General features: G+C 42.5%; 1 protein-coding gene across 1 annotated transcript in view; it reads right to left on the bottom strand.

Annotated features, from left to right (window-relative positions):
* Positions 1 to 4467, bottom strand: part of LIPC (lipase C, hepatic type) — a 122786-nt gene extending 118319 nt beyond the window's left edge. Inside the window, exons 1-2 of the mRNA XM_028507032.2 lie at positions 4362 to 4467; positions 4018 to 4150 (exon numbers count right to left, since the gene is read on the bottom strand). Of these exons, the coding sequence (XP_028362833.1) occupies positions 4018 to 4102 (85 nt within the window). The 5' untranslated portion in view covers positions 4103 to 4150; positions 4362 to 4467. The remainder of the gene's footprint in view (positions 1 to 4017; positions 4151 to 4361) is intronic.
* Positions 4468 to 18792: the final 14325 nt, after the last annotated feature.

Below are 18792 nucleotides of genomic sequence, written 5' to 3'. Positions count from 1 at the left end.
GATTGCTCGGGGGAGAGAGTATAAGGAGACTAAATAGTAATGAAAAAAGGTATAGTACACATTTATTAAAAAAAAAAAGAAGAATGGTATCATGATGTTCTCTCCTACCTGAGAAGCTCCACTGGGGCCCTGCAGGTTGCTGGCCTGTGATTTGTGAGAATTCATGGGCACAGAAGGGGTATCTGACCATTGCAGGACTCCTGACAGAAACCTGGATGTGGGCACAGAAACACCTGACCCTGATCCTGGGAAGATCAGGGAAGGAGCTCTGAAAAGATTTCTCTAACAAAGTGCCAAGTGTCAGCAGCTAAATCTGCCATTTCTATTGTCTTCTCCAGCAGACGAAAGAATTTTCTCTCTAATTGTTGTTTTCTGCTTTCAACCACCAGATGCTACAATTATGACAATCAGGGAGTGCCACATATCCTTCCATTTTCTTCACTCCCAGCAATAAGAAATCACCTACCAGAGTGGGAGCAGCTGAACAGCTAAGGTACTGTGAGATGCTGGGGTGAATTCTCTTAGAATGCCAAGGGACTGTGACAACAGACGGGGAAGAGAGAGAAAAACTCATGGGGATGTCTATGTTTAGTAGTATTTTCTGAAATTATCTTTGTGTCAAGAACAGAAATAGCACTGGGACTGATAGGGGACTCAAGAGTTAAAGATTTTAGCTTCAGTTATAGTTTATAGGCCTAAGTGATTAACGCACGTGGAAAGCTGTTATTCCAGGAACTGGAATCCTGTCCTGACTCCCTGAGGTGGACAAGCAATTCACCCTTTGTGTCCCGAGGGGTCTACAAGCAAGGGAACCGGTATCGGAGCCCTCAGGTCCCAGGGAGGGAACTTCACAACACACATAAGGAACTGCTGATCAGCAGATAAAGAAGTACTAGGAAAATCCCCACACTACTGCAACTCTTACCTGATTAACCTTTTTCCGAACCCCTTACCTACCCGTTCCTTCTCCCTATAAAAAGGTTGGCTTGAGGTGAGATCTTAAGACAGTTTTTGAGGGTACACACCCCACTGTTTTCTCAGATCACTGGCATCTGAATAAAGCACCCATACATATTTAAAGAAATAAAAACAAAAGAATAAAATAAAATAAAAAAAATTCTGTTTTAGTCTCTCATGGTGAATATTGATAGCTCCATTCCATTAAACAAACAAACAAACAAACAAACAAACAACTCTTTGAAGTTCTAAATAGTTTTTAAGGATGTAATGGTGTCCTGAAACCAGAAGGTTTAAAAGCCAGTGTGTTACGGCCCAGCCTTATATATGGCAGGTGGTTGGACAAGAGTGATTCAATAAATGGGCTTCAGCTGCTTGTGGGATTTGGCAGCTATAGCTGGGATTGACACCTGTAGGCAGTGGACTGAATACCTGGAAGGTGGGGGCTGGGGAGATGTAAGAGCAGCTACTTCCATTTGAAGCAGTGTTGGCTCTGATGGCAACATCAGTGCTGGGGCTGGACTTCACGCAGTGACTTCTGGAGATGAGGTTTATGGCAGCTGTGTGTCCTGGGAGTTTCAGGAGGCTCCCCATAACCTGTTCCCCGTAGACAAGCAGGAACAACTGTCCGAATCCTCCTGGGAGAGGAATTGAGCGGAAGGGTTTCTAGGGACTGCTGGCTGTCAAATCAGTGGGTGTGAGCACAGCAGAGGGAGAAGCTTGGAGCCTCAGTCTGACACTTTAACTTCCAGGGGTCTCTGCCTGCTCTGGCCTGATGCTATGGGGCCAGGTTGGTTCACTTCTGGCTTACTTGACCATATTGTGGAAGTGGGATAGAATGTGTGTGCAGCTCTGTCACATACTGGGTACACAGTTCATTATTGGGTCCATTAGTAATGTCATTAACAATAATAAAAACAGAAGTAGGCTGGATCCTCCAACAGTTACAGGATCATTGAAGGAGTTCTTTCTGGCCCATGGCTAGTGACAGTTGAAGTTTGGTGTAGACCAGGGTTTCTCAACCTCAGCATTTTGCCCCTAATAGCTTATGGTTTGTGGGGGCTCTCCTGTGCATTGTAGGATGTTTAGCAGCATCCCTAGCCTCTAACCACTACATGACAGTAGTGGTCTCTCTCTGGTTGTGGTAACCAAAAATGTCTTTGGACATTGCCCAATGTCCCCTCGGAGTGATTTTGCCCCCAGCTGAGACCACACTATAGATCCTAGTTGACAAGGGATGCTTGCTGCCCTGCAGCACACAAGGAGATAGGCACCAGCCTCACGCTCACAGATCTGGCTCACTCCTTGCAGAAAGAATTCTGCCAAGAGATTCTGCTCTGAAAGCAATGAGAGGCCTCTTGACCCTGATATTTTTTCCTAAGGAATCCTCCTGCTAATTGTGGTAATTGTGGCCACTTTCCCCAGCTTTTGGACAAATCAGGTCCTGGGAAAGCAGTAGCAGACCAGCATGGGGTTTGTTGAGGGAATTCTGGACAGTACCCAGCAGCTGGCGGGTGGGGGGTGGGGTGGATGGCGGACAACTGCCCTTCGACCTCCACTCAGGCACTGACGGCTTCTAGTCCCGAAGTCACCTCTGAAAACCAGTCTGGGCCAATCCACAGCAGAATAGATAAACAGAGGGTGGTTTTTCACACAATGGAATTCTACAGCGACCAGAAAGGAATGAGTAACCAGCACACACAGCTGCAGAGATGAACATAAAGTTGGTGAAAGAAGCCAGAAGCGAAAGAGGACGTACTGTAGGCTTACATTAACAAAAAAGGCAAAATAATGCATGTTAAGTCTCCAGGGGCGCACAGAAGAGGCTTCTGGGATGTGGGTTCAGACTGTGACAATTTATTAAGCACTTTATGATATAGGCACTTTCCTATTTATGTTATATTTCAATGAAGAAATAAACAAACAAAACAACATTCTGAACCAAAGTTCAGGACAGTCCCTTCAGCAAAATACCTGTGAACCCAGGGAATAAAAACCATTAGCAATTTTGCCTGTATGACTCTAAATTATTATCATCACTTTTGGAGATAGCTTTGTAAATGAGGTGTGTATGCAAAATAATTAGCATAGTGCTTGGCACACAGCATGCTCAGGGGATGATAATAATTAAAAATAAATTATGAACTGACCTAGGATACAGAATAGTAATTAAATACAATACAAAGAACACCCCTGTTTCTCAAAGGAGAAAAAAAGGGTTCTGGAATTTTCAGGTACATCCTGGTTAGTAGATTCCTGATTCTCAAAGTGTTTGGAGCTCCCCCCAAGCACAGTCTTTGAGGAAAGAAAAATCTAAGCCTCTACTTTAGGATTACTAGCTCCTAATCAGTAAGCAGTGCAAAAACAAAGTCTCAAATGTCAGTCTTATTTGACCACATTGTTCAGTTCACTTCACATCTATTATATATTGATCCTATGCACTGTTTAGGAACCTGGAACCCATCTACCTGGCCAGGCATTTGGATCTCTGGACATCAATCTATTTTGTGAATTCACAGACCAGACAGGCATGAATGCTGGTGGATTCCTCAGACTCAGGATAAAACTTTGGCAAAAACAATAAAGTCTAGAAGTTTGTGTAATGATATTTGTGCTTTAGACCTGACCAGAAGCAGGACTCTGCAAATTCCTTTCTCTTCAGAGAGAGCTAGCAATTAGACAACCTCAGCAAGACGGAGCATTTCATTGCAAGCTGTGCTTCCCAATTGCAAATTAGATGCCAAATTACCTCTCAGGCAGATCGGAAACTCTTTCAGATTATTCTCCACTGACGAAGTCTTAAGCATGACTATTTCTGAATCAGAGAAGCAAAGAGACTTCAATGCCAGCTGCAAGAGCTTTTAGAAGAATTCTACTCCCAAAGTGGTTTCTTAAAATTTCAGTTGTTACAAAATGCTACATGTCCCTGTGACCTGTGATGCCACTGAGTATGCTGTGAAGCAAGCTCTGTCTCACACAGTCAAAAACACTTGGACTTTCTGTGACGCACATTAAAAACATAAATCCATGCCCATCTCCAGAGAAAAGGCAGGCTCTTACCTAGTCCAAGGCTTTGTCCATGGGCACTTGATTGGATAAAGATGCTCAAAAGCAAGAAAATGGAGACACAAAGGGGACTTTCCATTTCTCCTGCCTCACTCGGGGTCCGAGGTCTTCTTGCTAATTTCTGAAGCTAAAGAGACCAGATTGACTATTGACAATTTGCCAAGAAAGGCTGCCCATTAATAATTAACCTTTAAATATGTTACCTACTGTTCAGACATTCCTTGCCTACCCCCAACCCAAATCTAAGTATGTCTATTACAAATAAGAACGTTGATTTAAAAAAGCGTTTTTTATCCTGATACATGTTGAAAATAAAACATCTGTCCATGTAATCTTACCTTCTTAGGCCAAAGTCACAGTTCCAAATTAGTCAATTTAACGTTAACGTGCTGTGTTTGGAAACCCTGTCAAAGGTCAGGGTAGGTGGCTCCTACACTGTTGCCTAAATTCCCCTGACAGGACTGCAAAGGGGTTGCAGGCCCATGGCTGTGGTATTTTAAATTGCAGGTTAGGCCCAAAGAAAAAGCAAAGGGCTTTGCTGTGTGGAGAACTCCCAGATGCTGTGTTTTCTGTTGAATTCAGCAAACTTGCTGGTACCCGTGGCCAAAGAGGGGTGGAGCAGTATTTCTAAAAAATACTGAAAGGGGTGGAAAACCTCTAACCTCAGTGTAAGAAGGAGCAAAGAGGCAGAACTGGATGCTTTTGCTGAGACCCTGCAGAGAGATAGCCCTAGAGTAATCACATCTGTACTCCTCTGTGCTAATTCATGCTCCAGCTGTGAAGAGGACTGAGAAGTGAGGGCACTAGGCAAAACCAGGCAGGGGGAATGTCACTATGTGTGACTCTTATAATAGTCCTTGAGTCTTTAGTTTGATTTTAACTTTATTAATTTGTTCAACATTTTTTTTTTTTTTGCATACCTCCTGTATGTCAGGCACTGTTCTAGGCACTTTGGATATACACGCAAACAAAACGGACCAAGATTCCAGTCCTTGTGAAGCTTATGTACTGTTCTGGGTGGAAGGAGTCAAATTATAGACAATATACATAATAAATAAGAGGTGTATGTAGATTGGTAGGATGCAATGAGAACTATGGAAAAAGAAATATATCAGAGTTAAGGGGGTGGGAGAAGGTAGTGATTTTAAACAGAATGGTCAGGGTGAACCTTGTTTGGAAGTTGAAGTTTGAGTTTTAGTGAGTTGCCTCTGTGGACATCTTGGGGAAGAGAGTCCAGGCAGCTGGAACGGTCAGTGCATCCTGCGCAAATGCCTTGAGGTAGAAACATGCCTGGTATGTTCCAGGAACAGCGACGAGACCAGTGGTTAGGGAAATGTCATTGTAAAGACTCTGGCTTTTACACTATGAAACATGGGAACCATTCTGAGCAGAAGCTTGACCTGACTTGTATTATATTTTAAAGAGATCATTCTGGTTTGCAAAATGAGAAACAGATTACTAGTGATCGAGGATGCACGTAGAGAGATCTGTTAGGAGGCTATTGCAGTGATCCAGCAAGAGGTGAGGGTGTTTTGGTTCAGCGCGGTAACAGTGGAATTGGGGAGTAGTGGGTGGGTACTGGATATAGGCTGAAGGTAAGTGCAGTAGGATTTCCTGACTATTGGGATGTGGGATGTGGGATGTGGGAGAAAAAGAAAAGTGGAGGATGACTTCAAGGATTTTGGCTTGAGCAATGGGACAATGGGATTGATACAAGCTGATATGGGGAAGGCAGTGAGTGGAGCGGGTTTTGGGGAGAAGATTAGGAATTCAGTTCTGACCATGTGGAATTTGATATGTTTCTCAGACATCCAAATGGAAATGTTGGATAGGCAGTTAGATGGGTCGGTGATCATTGCCCACATGAAGCTGACAGGATGCTCTGAAGCCAGCAGCAGGTTGGGGCAGATTGGCCCTAGGCCAAATCCTAACACCGTGCTGTCTTGTGGCTGCACCGCCTCCCAGAGGGCTGCAGCTTGGGGACCACCCACTAAGATGCACAATTTCTGAGCAAAGGTTTCTGCCCTGGCTCTCTGGCTGGCTCTGTCCTACCCTGCACAGTTAAGCAGGATCTGAAGGTTACATTTCACTTCTTATTTCCCAGGAACCTGGAACCTAAAATCAGCTGACTATGCACCTTGGCCTCCTCTCCCTTGGGCCCATCTCATATCCTCTGGGTAGTGCCAGGATCCCCGCCCTCCCCTGCGGATTAACTCACGAAGACACAGTGCATCCGAGTGCCTCCAGCACCCTGGGCCTACCATCTAATAGGGTGCAAAATGCTATTTAACTTCAGTGAGGTCCATCTCCTCACCTGTAAAATGGGATAGTGTGAGCTGGAAACAGTATTTTGAGCTATCAACTTGATAGTATTTTTCTCTCATCTCCTTTGTTCTCCCTCTCACTTAAGAAGGATAAATTAGAGAGAAGTCTACAAATCTTTTGTCTTCTTAAAACTTAGAAACTAGGGCAAGTAAATTTAACCAAAAAAGGCAAGCAAATGGCTAAACACCTTCCCATCACTAGAAAGAGAGTCTCTTGGGCTTTGCAAGTGGGTGGCAGAGGGGGAGATTTGTCCGTGAGCACAGAGGGGACAGTCCTGTGCTTCCCAGGAACTCTGCTAGAAGTTGGTAAGAACCAGAGAGGAAATGACCATGTGTGTGTTGGCAGGTGGACAAAAGATGCCCCTGTGCCTTGCATGGGGTGGAAGCAGCAGTGAGCCTCCAGTGCCAGCAGGCCATGTCGATGGGCAGGACAGGCCCCTCAGTGGCCACCTGTGGGGACTGATGACAGAAGACCAGGTGCTCACTCCCTCCTGCCCCCCAGGCCTGATTATTGTGTCTGATCCAGAACTATGGCATAACGGGGGGCAGGGGTGGAGAGAAAAATCCAGGAGGGTTTGAAAAGGAGTTTGGGCTTGTAGTTCAGATGGGTTAAAGAAAATCTCACTCACAAGATTTGTGAACTGAGATTCACACCTCCATAACTTCAGGTATATCCTGAGAATTAAAGATTTGCATGTGAAGTGCCCAGCCAAATGCTTGGTTCACAGAGCAGAGATTCAATGAATTATATTGACTTATTTTGGAGAAAATAGGCTTAGTGGTCAGGAGTCCAGGCTTTGAAATAAGACAGATCTAGGTTCAAATGCCTGGCCTATCACTTACTAACTGGGTGACCTAGGCAAGACATTCATGTTCTGAAATTGACTTTTCTCCATCTGTATAATGGGACTAATAATAGCTACCTGGTTAGGTTAAAGGATGTTGGGAACCGCCCTGCCTGGTATCAGAACTTGTAACCTCCACCTGGGCTAAGGCTAAGGGAACGCCCTTGGAACCATAAGCCAGCAAAGAGACAAAAGCTTATCTCCCTGGCAGGAGCACTGCTTCATTCATAACTGAACCCCAAAGCTTGGTTGGTTAACCAAAGATGGGTAAGATTCCCCAAGGGGGGAACGACCTAAGACAGGCACGATCACATAGGAGGCCCCCCAAAAGAAGGACTTGGGGGCTCCAGCAAAAGGGGGTGATGGACCCTCGCTCCTCGGCTTTGACATAGCCTGAGTTCTCATCGTCTGGGAGAGAATCTACTTATCTCTTGGTTGCCTTAGTTCCCTTGCTCCACCTAAGCCTGAAACAATGACAGGGTGGTGCAGCTCTGTGCTGAAAAGGGCGGATTCCCCAGGTGATCAGGCCTAAGAAAGAACATGTAAATTACTGTGAAACCTTCTTTGTTTAGAATGTTCTCAGTTAAATGAGAAGGGTCCAAGGAGGAAGTTAGTTTGTTCCTCAAAGTCTTACAGCTCTTTGACCCCGACTCAAAATAGACTGGCAGAGTTCTTTGTTATCTATTGTTCCTTATTTCCCCCTAATGAGTACTGTGCTTTACCTGAATTACTATGCAAAACGAGCCCAATAAAAGCAGGTTTGGACGGTAAATCGACGCGCTCCGCACTAGAGGGGGTTGCCATTGCATCCCTACTTCTCCACAGAAACTAGTCTGTCTCTGTGCATGATTTTTCTCGCGTTTCATCGAGCCATCCGCAGCATTCCGTGATCACTGCTGGCCGGTGACCCATGCATCAAAAGGACACAACTTAAAGAGGTAAAGCCCTTAGCAATTCTGGCAAGGAGGGAATAATAAATGGCAGCTACAATAATTATTTTTATTGTTTTTAACTCACCTTGGGGATCAAGAGGGTGTCCAGGTGGTAGATAACAACAGGACCACAGTGATCAAATTTAAGCAGAAAATGAAAAGTTTAGGAAAACAGAAGGATCTGGACCAGTGGTTCCAAAATCTTACTGAGCATTGGAATTGGAGTCAGCTAAGAGTGCAGAAAAAGGAGGAGCTATGGGCCTATCCCAAGAACAACTGAATAAAAACTTCCAGGGTTGGGGCCTGGAGAACCTTCATTTTAAACAAGTTCTCTAGGTTGTTTTAGTCACCTGAAGTTTGAGAACCATTGCCTCAGAGCGGTGCTTGAGAGATCTATTGGGATATGAAAAGAAAACAATAGATTTTCCTTTGTCACTAGCTATAGGCTAAATGCTTGTGTCTCCTCCAAAATTCATATATTGAATCATAAGCCCCAAGGTGATGGTTCCCCAAAGTGGGAACTTTGGGACATGATAAGGTCATGAGAGCAGAACCCTCATGAATGGGATTAGTACCCTTATAAAAGGGACCCCACAAAGAGCACTTGCCCTTTCCTCCACTTAGTAACAATGAGAACATGGCCATTCATGAGGCCCTCATCAGACACCAGAGCCTTGAGAAAGAAATTTCTGTTGTTTATAAGCACACAGCTGCCCAAACAGACTAAGACATCACCTTGGAAAATTTTGTTTGTGTGTTTATAATGTTCATAATTTGTATATAATATGCAATACATTAGTACTATATAGTTTATAAGCAAATAAATATCCCTATATTTGGGAGGGACACTCACAATGTTTTTACACTGATAAGGGCACTCCATTAAAAAGGCGCGAAGGCTCTGCCATGGAGGAATAGAATGCCCCCAAGTCTTCATGACTTGACTGCAGCTTGGTTGACTCCACCAATACTTTGGAACAGTCAATAGACCCATTAGTGAGATCTTTTGTCATTTCCACACCAAAGAAAGCCCAGTAGTTTATGGAGGACCCTTCATTTCTCCAGGGCTGGAAAGGAGGCAGGCCTGAGAGAGCCTGGAGCCCCCAGCAGAGGTATCAGCATTGCCCATGGTAGCACTGCCCACTGGTTTCTCTCATCTTCAATATTCAGTCCAAAATAATCCTGGTATTATAGTTAGATTCTTAAAAATTGTCCAATTTTTGTTCTCTTTTACTTTGAAGAGCTTCTTAAAGAAATAGAGATTTCAAGAGACTGGCATTTGATGACCTGAATGTAACCTTTTCTTTTAGTGTAATGGTGATAAGAAAGTTAATCAGGAGAAAAGAAGTAAATATTTTACAAAGGTAAAGAGAGCAAGTCCCAGGAAAGGAGAAGCCAGAGATCAAGGTGAAGTTCACTGATGAGAGGAACAAAGTTTTATATTTGAAACCAGATTTGTTTGCTTTCATCCTCGGAAACTAGAGATTCCTGAGAAGAGCAGCCTTGGGCTGGAGTGCTGAAAAAAGAGTAATCAAAACAATAATTTTTTGATTGGCATTATTATTTCCATAATTTTACAGCTGAGAATTTCAGAGACTAAAAACTGAGAGAAAAATCATATCTCACTAGTAAAAGGCTGAGAGAGGGGAAATGAGGACCACTTGAGCCCAGGGTCGGTTTTCTCAACCACAAATCCTGAATCTCTACGTATCTGCTTCCCTGGGACTGTACTGGGCTTTCTCTCCTACATCTCAATCCTCCTCCACTTGCAAGATAAAATTTATAAAGTTTTCAGGATCGTTGTTATTACAAAACAACTACTGCCTCTTATTTCTCCTTGGGGCAAGGCTGCTATTAGGAAAATGACCAAGTTGTTATTGAGTCACAAATCGATCTGTGTGTGCATATGACAAAACAAGTCGGGACACTTCCTTAGTTCAACTTAGCTTCAAACATGTCCTCATCTGGAAAGGGGTTGGCCTGGAGTTTAACCTTTCCCTTATCTATATTTTTAAAGACCTGTACACAAGTGAAAGTTTAAAACAAGGCTGTGGATGATGTTTTAGATAGAAAGAATGAAGTGTTTCAAGCATTCCAAGTAGGTATTTATTCATTCAAGATCATCACACCTCATTGATAAACCTTTGCAGATTGCCTTTTGTATCAGCTCTGTATCACTGATTGTGTGAACTTGAGCTAGTTATATAACCTCTCCCTGCCTCAGTTTTCTCATCTGTAAAATGGAATTGAGAGGACTAAACAGGATCACAAAGAAAGCACTTATAACTTTTGGCACAATGAAAGCTCATTTGATTTTTGTAACAAGTGAGTTAGGAATTACTTTTACAGGTAAGAAAATTGAGGTTTGGAGAGTCCTTGTCCAAAGTCATATGTTTAATCAATGTATATTGGGTATACTGGATATAAGGGCTATGAAGTCCCTCTAAGCTCTATTGCTCTCTTATTCCCCAAGTCTAAAGTAAAAAGCCAAGTACCTATGGAGTGAAAAGCTGAGATCTTGTTCTATACTCATTTTTATAGTTTCTGCTCTGTGCTGGCCCATTTACATATCCCATCAGAATTTCAGCTGGTGGTTTGTGGAACAACTGAAAACACCAAACCAACAAATAAACAATCCCCACAGACTAGAGCAATCTTTTTTTTGTGACTAGCTACTCTGGAACCAATAATGCATTTTGTGATTTTAGTAGTCCCAAAAGAATGGAAGACTTTTTTCTTTGCATTATGTTTGGAAACAAAAGGAAGTAAAATTTTAAGTTGGTTTTGGACAACCAAATAGACATTGAATATTTTGTATCCTTAAAGTTTTCTAAGAGTTTTCTACTCTATAAGAAAGAGGGTGGACATAGACTAGATTCTGTGTTTGCATTATCCAGCTGCTTGGGGTGTTGGTTAGACTTGTTGAGAAGTGATCATGCTAGGGTCCTCAAAGAGATCAATCAAGCCACAAACTAAATTGGCTGATTGCAGTAAACCAAGAACAGAGTTTGGGCAGGTGGGCCATCAGCATGCTGGCTCTCTTGCTGGGTTCTAGTGTTTCTGACTATGGAATACCCAAGGTCACCATCCTCATCCTGGGTATCAGGCAGGGCTGGAGCATTGCTGAGATTGAAATGGCCCAAGCCTCTCGATAGCAGCTGGTATTCACACCATGTCACATAACTCATCTCACAAAAGTTTTCTGGGGTTAACTAATGAAGTTCCTTGGCTGCAAGAAATCAAGTGTAGCTCCCAAAGATCTGCTTCAAGTGCTGCTGATGACTCATCATTTTTCCACTGACAGGATATCTTATTGACGTGGTTACTCATTGATTCCTACGAAAGCCCAGAAGTCAAAGGTTAACAGTTCAGGGGCATAATCCCAAAGATCCCAAACTCTCCATATGATCTCACTGAAACAGGAACAATCCTGTTGAGGCAGGATGGAAAAAAGTTAGGAAAGCTCTCAAGAGAAATGCGGAAGTAGAAATGGATAACACAAGTCCGTAAGCCTGTAGGTCCTCTTGCCAGAGCCCCCACCTCCACACATGATCAAGGGGAAACAGTTTATGGCAGGACATTCCTGTGGAGGTTGCAGAAGGCAACACCAAAAACTGGCTGAAACCAGATCAATCCAAGACAAAGAAAAAATTGACTAAAAAATTACCCCAAAGCTCATTATACCATCATTATAATGAAAATTGGCACCACAGGTGGAAGGGGGGCCAAGGAGGATGGATACCGTGACACTTCTGGAATGACCCATGTTAGAAACAAGACCTGCTCCCAACCAGAAGACAGACACAGAATTGGACACCACAGTGTTCAGGAACAACCCAACATGGGGAACACATAAAATCCCAAGAACTGACTGAACCAGTGTGCGACTATCCTGTAAGTCCACCTGCATCCACGGACGTGTACTTTCACTTCTTTCACAGTGGCACCCTGTGAGACTTGCAGCCAGGGGAGCAGTAGGTGGCAGCAGCCAGTCCCGGGCTTACCCCCTGATTCTATCTCCAGGAACCCAAGTCTGGCCTCTTTCTTTTCCTACCTAAAAAAAAACACGACTTGCTTTCATACTCACTTGGACTTGCTCTTGAATTTTTTCCTGCATGAGTCAAGAGCCTGGAGGTCTCGGACTGTGCTGGGGCAGGGTCTGCCCTGGTTTGGAACCAATCTGGCGACACTGCGAGTCAGGTATGATTATTCCCTATGTACAGAAAAGAAAACCAAGGCTTAGGGAAGTTACTGAGTTGCTCAAACCCACATTCTACCAAGAGATGAAAAAGGATTTGAATTATGTTTATTTGACTCAAAGCCCATACAACAAAAATTAGTTGTGCCAAGGGAGGTAGGAATTGGCTGCGAGGTCTTTGTGTGTCTAGTGTTTAAAAAATGCCACTGAGTTGTGCTCCTGCATTGCAGATAATGGCATAGATCATATGTTTATTATTATTATTTCAAAACAGATATTCTGAAACTATTTCTCAGCTATTTTGTGGAGATAGCTTGAAACAGCCCGTGACACACAGCAGAAGATACGCATCGTGGAGGTATTATGGGAGGGTAGAATTTACATACACATTGATTTTCCCTGATCAACAGTAAAAAAAAAAGGCCAGCCAAGACAAGGGGACTGAAACCTTTGCCCATCAAACTTTGTCATAAACCAAACACAATATTTGACAAGAAATTGCCAAGTGAGACTATGCTGTGAAAGACCCAATTTATACACCATCTTCAGTCACCCAGTTTCTCTGGAAACCATTTGGGTTAGATCATGCCCAGGGTCCTCCAGAAAGCACCAATGAGATGTTTTGATATGATTTGATAATTCTATTAAAAGATAATTATATTTAACCTGGCTGGCATAGCATGGATTGAGCGCGGGCTGCAAACCAAAGCATTGCAGGTTCCATTCCCAGTCAGGGCACATGCCTGGGTTGCAGGCCACAGGCCCCACCAACTGTACATTGATGTTTCTCTCTCTCTGTCTTTCTCCCTCTCTTCCTTCTCTAAAAATAAATAAATAAAATCTTTAAAAAAGATAATATATTTAAAAAGGTAAAGTCATGACTGTCATTCAGATATAAAAATAAACACGTAGTATTTTATTTAACTCATTACTAAAGAAGTTGGTAAGAGTGTTATAACCAGTTCAAAGGAGAGGCCAAAAACTTCCACAAATTTATATGAGTAAGGGAATGTTAAAATGTGCAAATGAGAACACAAATACCTCCTTCCACAGTGTGAAAGGGAAGTCAATCCAGCCTCTACAGGACAGGACAGAATTTGCATTTTGCCTTGCTATTAGTTACCTGCAAAGTACAGAGTTGTAAAATGCCTCAAGGGCAATGAACGCTAGCATCCGATAACTCAGGAGGCAGTGCTGTGTGTCAGACAATGCTAGTTTTCCACTGAAGCACAGAATTTCTGCTCTAATTCTTATTGTTAAGAAATGATAAAGAAAAGTAGTTAGCTACAGAATTCTAAAGATAATAGGGTAAGGTTCCTTCCCAAGGAAAGACTCTCTTTTAGTATCTCTGTCTCCTGCATGGATTCTTTGATAACAGAACTAGATTTCCAGGCTGGCTTCTCTCTTTTTAGCTCTATAGTGGACAAATTATTTAAAATCTTTGTGCCTCAGTTTCCCCACTCTAAAACAGGGGTATTTACTTCGTAGGATCTGAGGGGAGAATAAATGAGGAAATACACCAACTGTGCTTAGCACATTACATGTCAGCTATTATTATTTTTATTGATTATAATCTTTTGTGCTTTTTATTTCTCCTTACATGTTCCTCCTCTTTTTCTCTGCCCACTTAACTAACTATAATGAAGAGTAGGGGAACTATTTATAGTAATGGGGTTGGGGCAGGCTATCCCAGAAATTGCTGCTTTGGCATGTGGATTATTTGGAACTAAAAGACAATCAAGGCCCAATAGACTCAAGAAGAGTCTTTTACCTGGCCCTTAACTACCTGAACAAATTTAGATAGGGACCTAATGCCAGGAAGAGAGCTATCACCAGAGATAAATTTTTACACCAAAAGGACTTATCTGCAAACATTTGTTTATCAAACATTTGCCCTTTCCATCTTCCTGTGACTTGTTTTCCTCTCTTCTAAGGTCCCACGTTCTTACCTCCCCTTTACTCAGGATGGTATATAAGCCCCAATTGACCAACCTGCTGGGAGCCTCTCAGGTGTTCTTTGTGGGGCTCCTATTCATATAACATTAAATTTGTTTTTCTTCCTTACTCTGTCTTATGTCAATTTAATTATTAGGCCAGCTAAAGAACCTAGAAAGGAAGAAGAGAAAAGTTTTCCTCCCCTACAATAGTGTTTTTTTTTTAAGGTATAGATAAGTCTAAGTTTCCTGTTCTTGATTTTGAAATTAACTGTATAAATTGTTATATATTCCTTTCTAGTTGAAAAACAAAGCACCCCTACCCCAAAATATTATCCTCCCTCCCTCCCTTCCTTCCTTCCTTCCTTCCTTCCTTCCTTCCTTCCTTCCTTCCTTCCTTCCTTCCTTCCTTTCTTCCTTCCTTCCCCATTACCTGTCTTGGACCATCTAACCCTGAGTTTAAATTTAAAATGTGGTTCCTTTTTGCAGGCCTGAGAAAACAGGCTCTAGGGTGGGAAAGGCCCTCTGAGGGGTTCCTTTCAGGGGGTGGCCTGGAGAGGTGACTGAGAGTCAGGACTGGGAACTTGGTGATGAGTCTATCTGTAGTGACACTCCTCAGACCCCAGGGTCCAGGTCTGAGGGCCAGAGAGTCTGTGTGCTGCTGGTGGGCAGAGTGTACTGAACACTAGAGAAAATGGTCCACATAACCCTGCCCAGGGTAGCTGGTGCAAACGGGCTCTCAGGAAGTTTGCCTTTTCCCTTTCAGCCTAGTGGAGGGGGATCTCTTCCACCTCAAAGAGGAATTCCTGCGTGGATCCGGGGCAGGACGCCTGCATGGAGTTGACCCCATCAGCCCCAGTTTCAGTTCTTGTGCCCTGAAAAACTGTCAATTATTCAGGGGAACCCCACAGGCATTCTTCCCCTTTCCTGAGCTGACCGTATGCATTCTGCAGGGGAGAAGCAAGAGTTTGTTCTGTTCATGCCAGCTTTATTTACTTCTAGGCAAAGTTCAGGGAGCGAAGGACAAAAATATTGCTGTGTTTAGGCTTCTTTTAAATAAATGTATGGCCACTGGAGTGACACCCTGGGGGGAGCCATTTTTTACTCCACAGCTCCACTCTGATCACCTAATATGTCAGGCTACCAGAGGACTCCTGGGGAGCTCTTGGGAGAGCGAACTCTCCTTTTGATGCCTTAGGGAACAACGGTGATGAGATCTCAGTGGTCAGGCGTGTAATTGGGATCTTGGAGTCGGTACGAGAACACAGATCTCCAGAGGGCTCCCTGCCTCTGGAGACTCCTTCTGCACTCATATCATCTCTGGAACAAAACTGCTTGTCTTAGCCCTTGTTAAAAAAATGACTTCCCTTGTCCATTTTCCCCAGTTAATGTATAAACAAGGAAGGAAGTGGTAGGCTGTTAACATGTTTGGTGAGACCCAGTCTTGGCCAAACTTAGTGCCACAGAGAGAGACATGGATTTGAGGACAAAAGGTGCAGGGTTTGAGCCCAACTCTGCCTTCGGTGAACCTTAACCTCTAAACAATGGGGATGATGAAACCTGTGATACAGACCTCATGAGATCATGAGACTGAAATATGGTCAATGTGCAAGCGTTCTTGAGCAAAACAAGGACCCACATGAAGGAGACACCCCAGACTGGGACTCTTAGTGGATGATGAACGTGGAACAGAGAGGGTGTGAGAGACTTGAGGGTCCCTAGCAATTCTGCTTCCTGACCTCAGAACAGGACTGGCCTGACTGTCACCACAGGGGCCTGGGTGGCTCCCAGCAGGCAGAGCTGTCCCAGGAGGCGTGGAGGGAGTGCTGGGGTACCCACTCTAGGTGGGTGACAGGCTTCAGTGAGGAGGCCAATACGTGAGTGGACTGCCTCACCAAAATAATTCCCTTAGACTCTGGAAGCTGGGGGTGGGGGTGGTGAGGGCAGCTGAGACCTGGTGGTCTGCAGGTGAGCTGAGGACTACTGCAGTTAGGGAATCCTTGGAAACCTCACAGATACTCCCTAGCAGATAAAGCCTGGGATGTTTGGCTGGCGTAAGAGATTAATTTTATGATACAGCTCACTTTAGGTGTCTCTCTGACACTCTTGGCCGACTCCTCTTGTCTTCATTGCTCCTTCGACTGAGTTCAGAGCCTTTGAACTGCCCTCAAGATCCACCTCACCCCCATCCTCACCTCTGACCCCAGGAGAGAGGAAAATCTCTCTTCTGGTCTGCTTTCTCCCTGGGGACTCCTGAGGGGCGAGGTCTGGGTTCATAGGTGAGATCTTCCAAACAGTGCATGTGGGTGGAAAAGAAGCAGTGCTGAAGGGCTGAGCCCGGGGCGTTCCAACGTTTAGAAGTCAAAGAGATGAGGAGGGACTATTCTGCTTTTGCCAAATTATTTCTTAAGAATAAATTCTTAACAGTAACATTTCTGCCTAAAGGGTGGGAGTGATATGGTTGTAAATGAATGCATGAGTCAATATCTGGGCAGCTTCACCAGCATTGGATATTAGCATTCAACTGGTTTTTTTTTGTTCTTTTAGAATATGTAGATTGTCTTCAGGCTGCTTCATTTACATGTCTCTGATTTTTAGAGAGAATTAACATTTTCCCACTCTGTTTGTCTACTAATTTATTTCTCTTAGGGGAATGGTTCTGTCTTTTACCTATTTATCTTCTGGAATCTTGACATTTATTGTACAAATTCAAATTAGCTATTTATGATAGATCTTTTTTGTAATGTTTGATAGAAATATTTTCCCTCTTTTAAGATCTCTTTAGTAGTGCAAATTTTATGGTGTAATCACTTCAATTGTTTCAAAGCCAAAAGAAAGTTATAATTCTCTCAGAGAGGTGTAAACACCTTTTTTTTCAATCCTTTGCCAGTTCCTCCATAATTAGATTTTATATTTAAATTTTTAATCAACCAAAGCTTATTTTGGTGAATGTTTTCTTTTTAATAACTTTTCTATGATAAAATCAATACTTGTTTATTAACAAAAATAAGAAAAAGAAGAGTAAAAGAAAAAACCCACATTAACTAATGTTACCTCAATAAATTTAATTAAAATAAAAAAAACATGTTGAAGAATATCCATGATTTTACCACTCAGATAACCACTGTTGAGATTTTGATGTGGATACCTCCAGATTATTTTTCCTGCCCATATATTTAAAATTAAAAAAAAATCCTCACCCGAGGATATGTTCATTGATTCATAGAGAGAGACAAACATGGGTCGGCTGCCTCCCACACGTGCCCCCACCGGGACAGAACCCACAACTTTTGATGTACAGGATGGCGCTCCAATCAACTGAGCCACCCGGTCAGTGCTATATATTTATTTTTAAAAAATACAATCAAACATACTACACAAACTCTTTAATAACCTGTCTTAACAATGTATTAAGGATATATTTCAGTGGCATTACTCTTTTAAAATATTATTCAAAATAGCTTTAGAGTATTATGTTTACAGAGGGACCACAATTGATTTAATTCCCTATTTTTTATTAACTTTAATAAATCTAAGATATCACCATTATGAACAATGCTGCTATAAACACACTCAAGCATAAATCTTGGTGCATATTTCTGATAATTTTCTTTGCTTAAATTTCCTTTTTTTAAAGATTTTATTTTTTTATTTTTAGAGAGAGGGGAAGGGAGGGAGAAAGAGAGGGAGAGAAACATCAATGTGTGGTTGACTCTCAAGTGGCCCCTACTGGGGACCTGGCCTGCAACCCAGGCATGTGCCCCAACTGGGAATCAAACCGGTGACCCTTTGGTTTGCAGCCCACACTCAGCCCACTGAGCCATACCAGCCAGGGCTCTTTGCTTAAATTTCTTAAAGTAGAATTGCTGGGGTAAAGGTTATAACTACCTACCTAACTAACTAAATAAATAAACTTGCCTTTTTACATATATTACCAAATTAAGTAAATTTCTATCATTTTAAGCTCCCATCAACCATGAATAGATGTGCTCTCCCCTTTCTCCCACTCCCCATGTTACATTAGCTATTAACATTTTTGCAATTTTATCTTCCATTGATAAGCCAAAATGGTATATGTATACTTAATTTTATTTTACTTTTACTAGTGAGTTAACGTTGAATTACCACCACTCCTATTTAAAATCTATTTTCTCTTTTATAAATTACTTATTAATGAGGTTTTATGTCTTATATATTAGTTTATATATTTTTGTATTTTTAAATATATTTTAAAATTGAAGTGCTCATTTAAAAAACTTTTAATGATTTCAGATACACAGTGTAATGAATATTTATATTGCCTCCCACTACTCAGGTCCATCAAATCCTAAAATTTTGCCATATATGTTTCCTATTTTTGTTAAGAAATAGAATACCTGTATACCTGTATATACCTGTTTCCAACACAATCACACATTTTCCCTCTTTGGAGGCAACCCCACCCTGAGTTTGGTGCCTCTCATTCCCATCTGTGTCTGTGTTTGCATCGTGCGTGTGGAGCTATAACACATATAGCATTATTTTGGATATTTACCC

Source organism: Phyllostomus discolor, chromosome 1, assembly GCF_004126475.2.
Source record: "Phyllostomus discolor isolate MPI-MPIP mPhyDis1 chromosome 1, mPhyDis1.pri.v3, whole genome shotgun sequence".
Classification (NCBI taxonomy): Eukaryota; Metazoa; Chordata; class Mammalia; order Chiroptera; family Phyllostomidae; genus Phyllostomus; species Phyllostomus discolor.
Note: the sequence above shows the minus strand (reverse complement) of the source record. Positions and strands in the feature narration are given on the sequence as shown.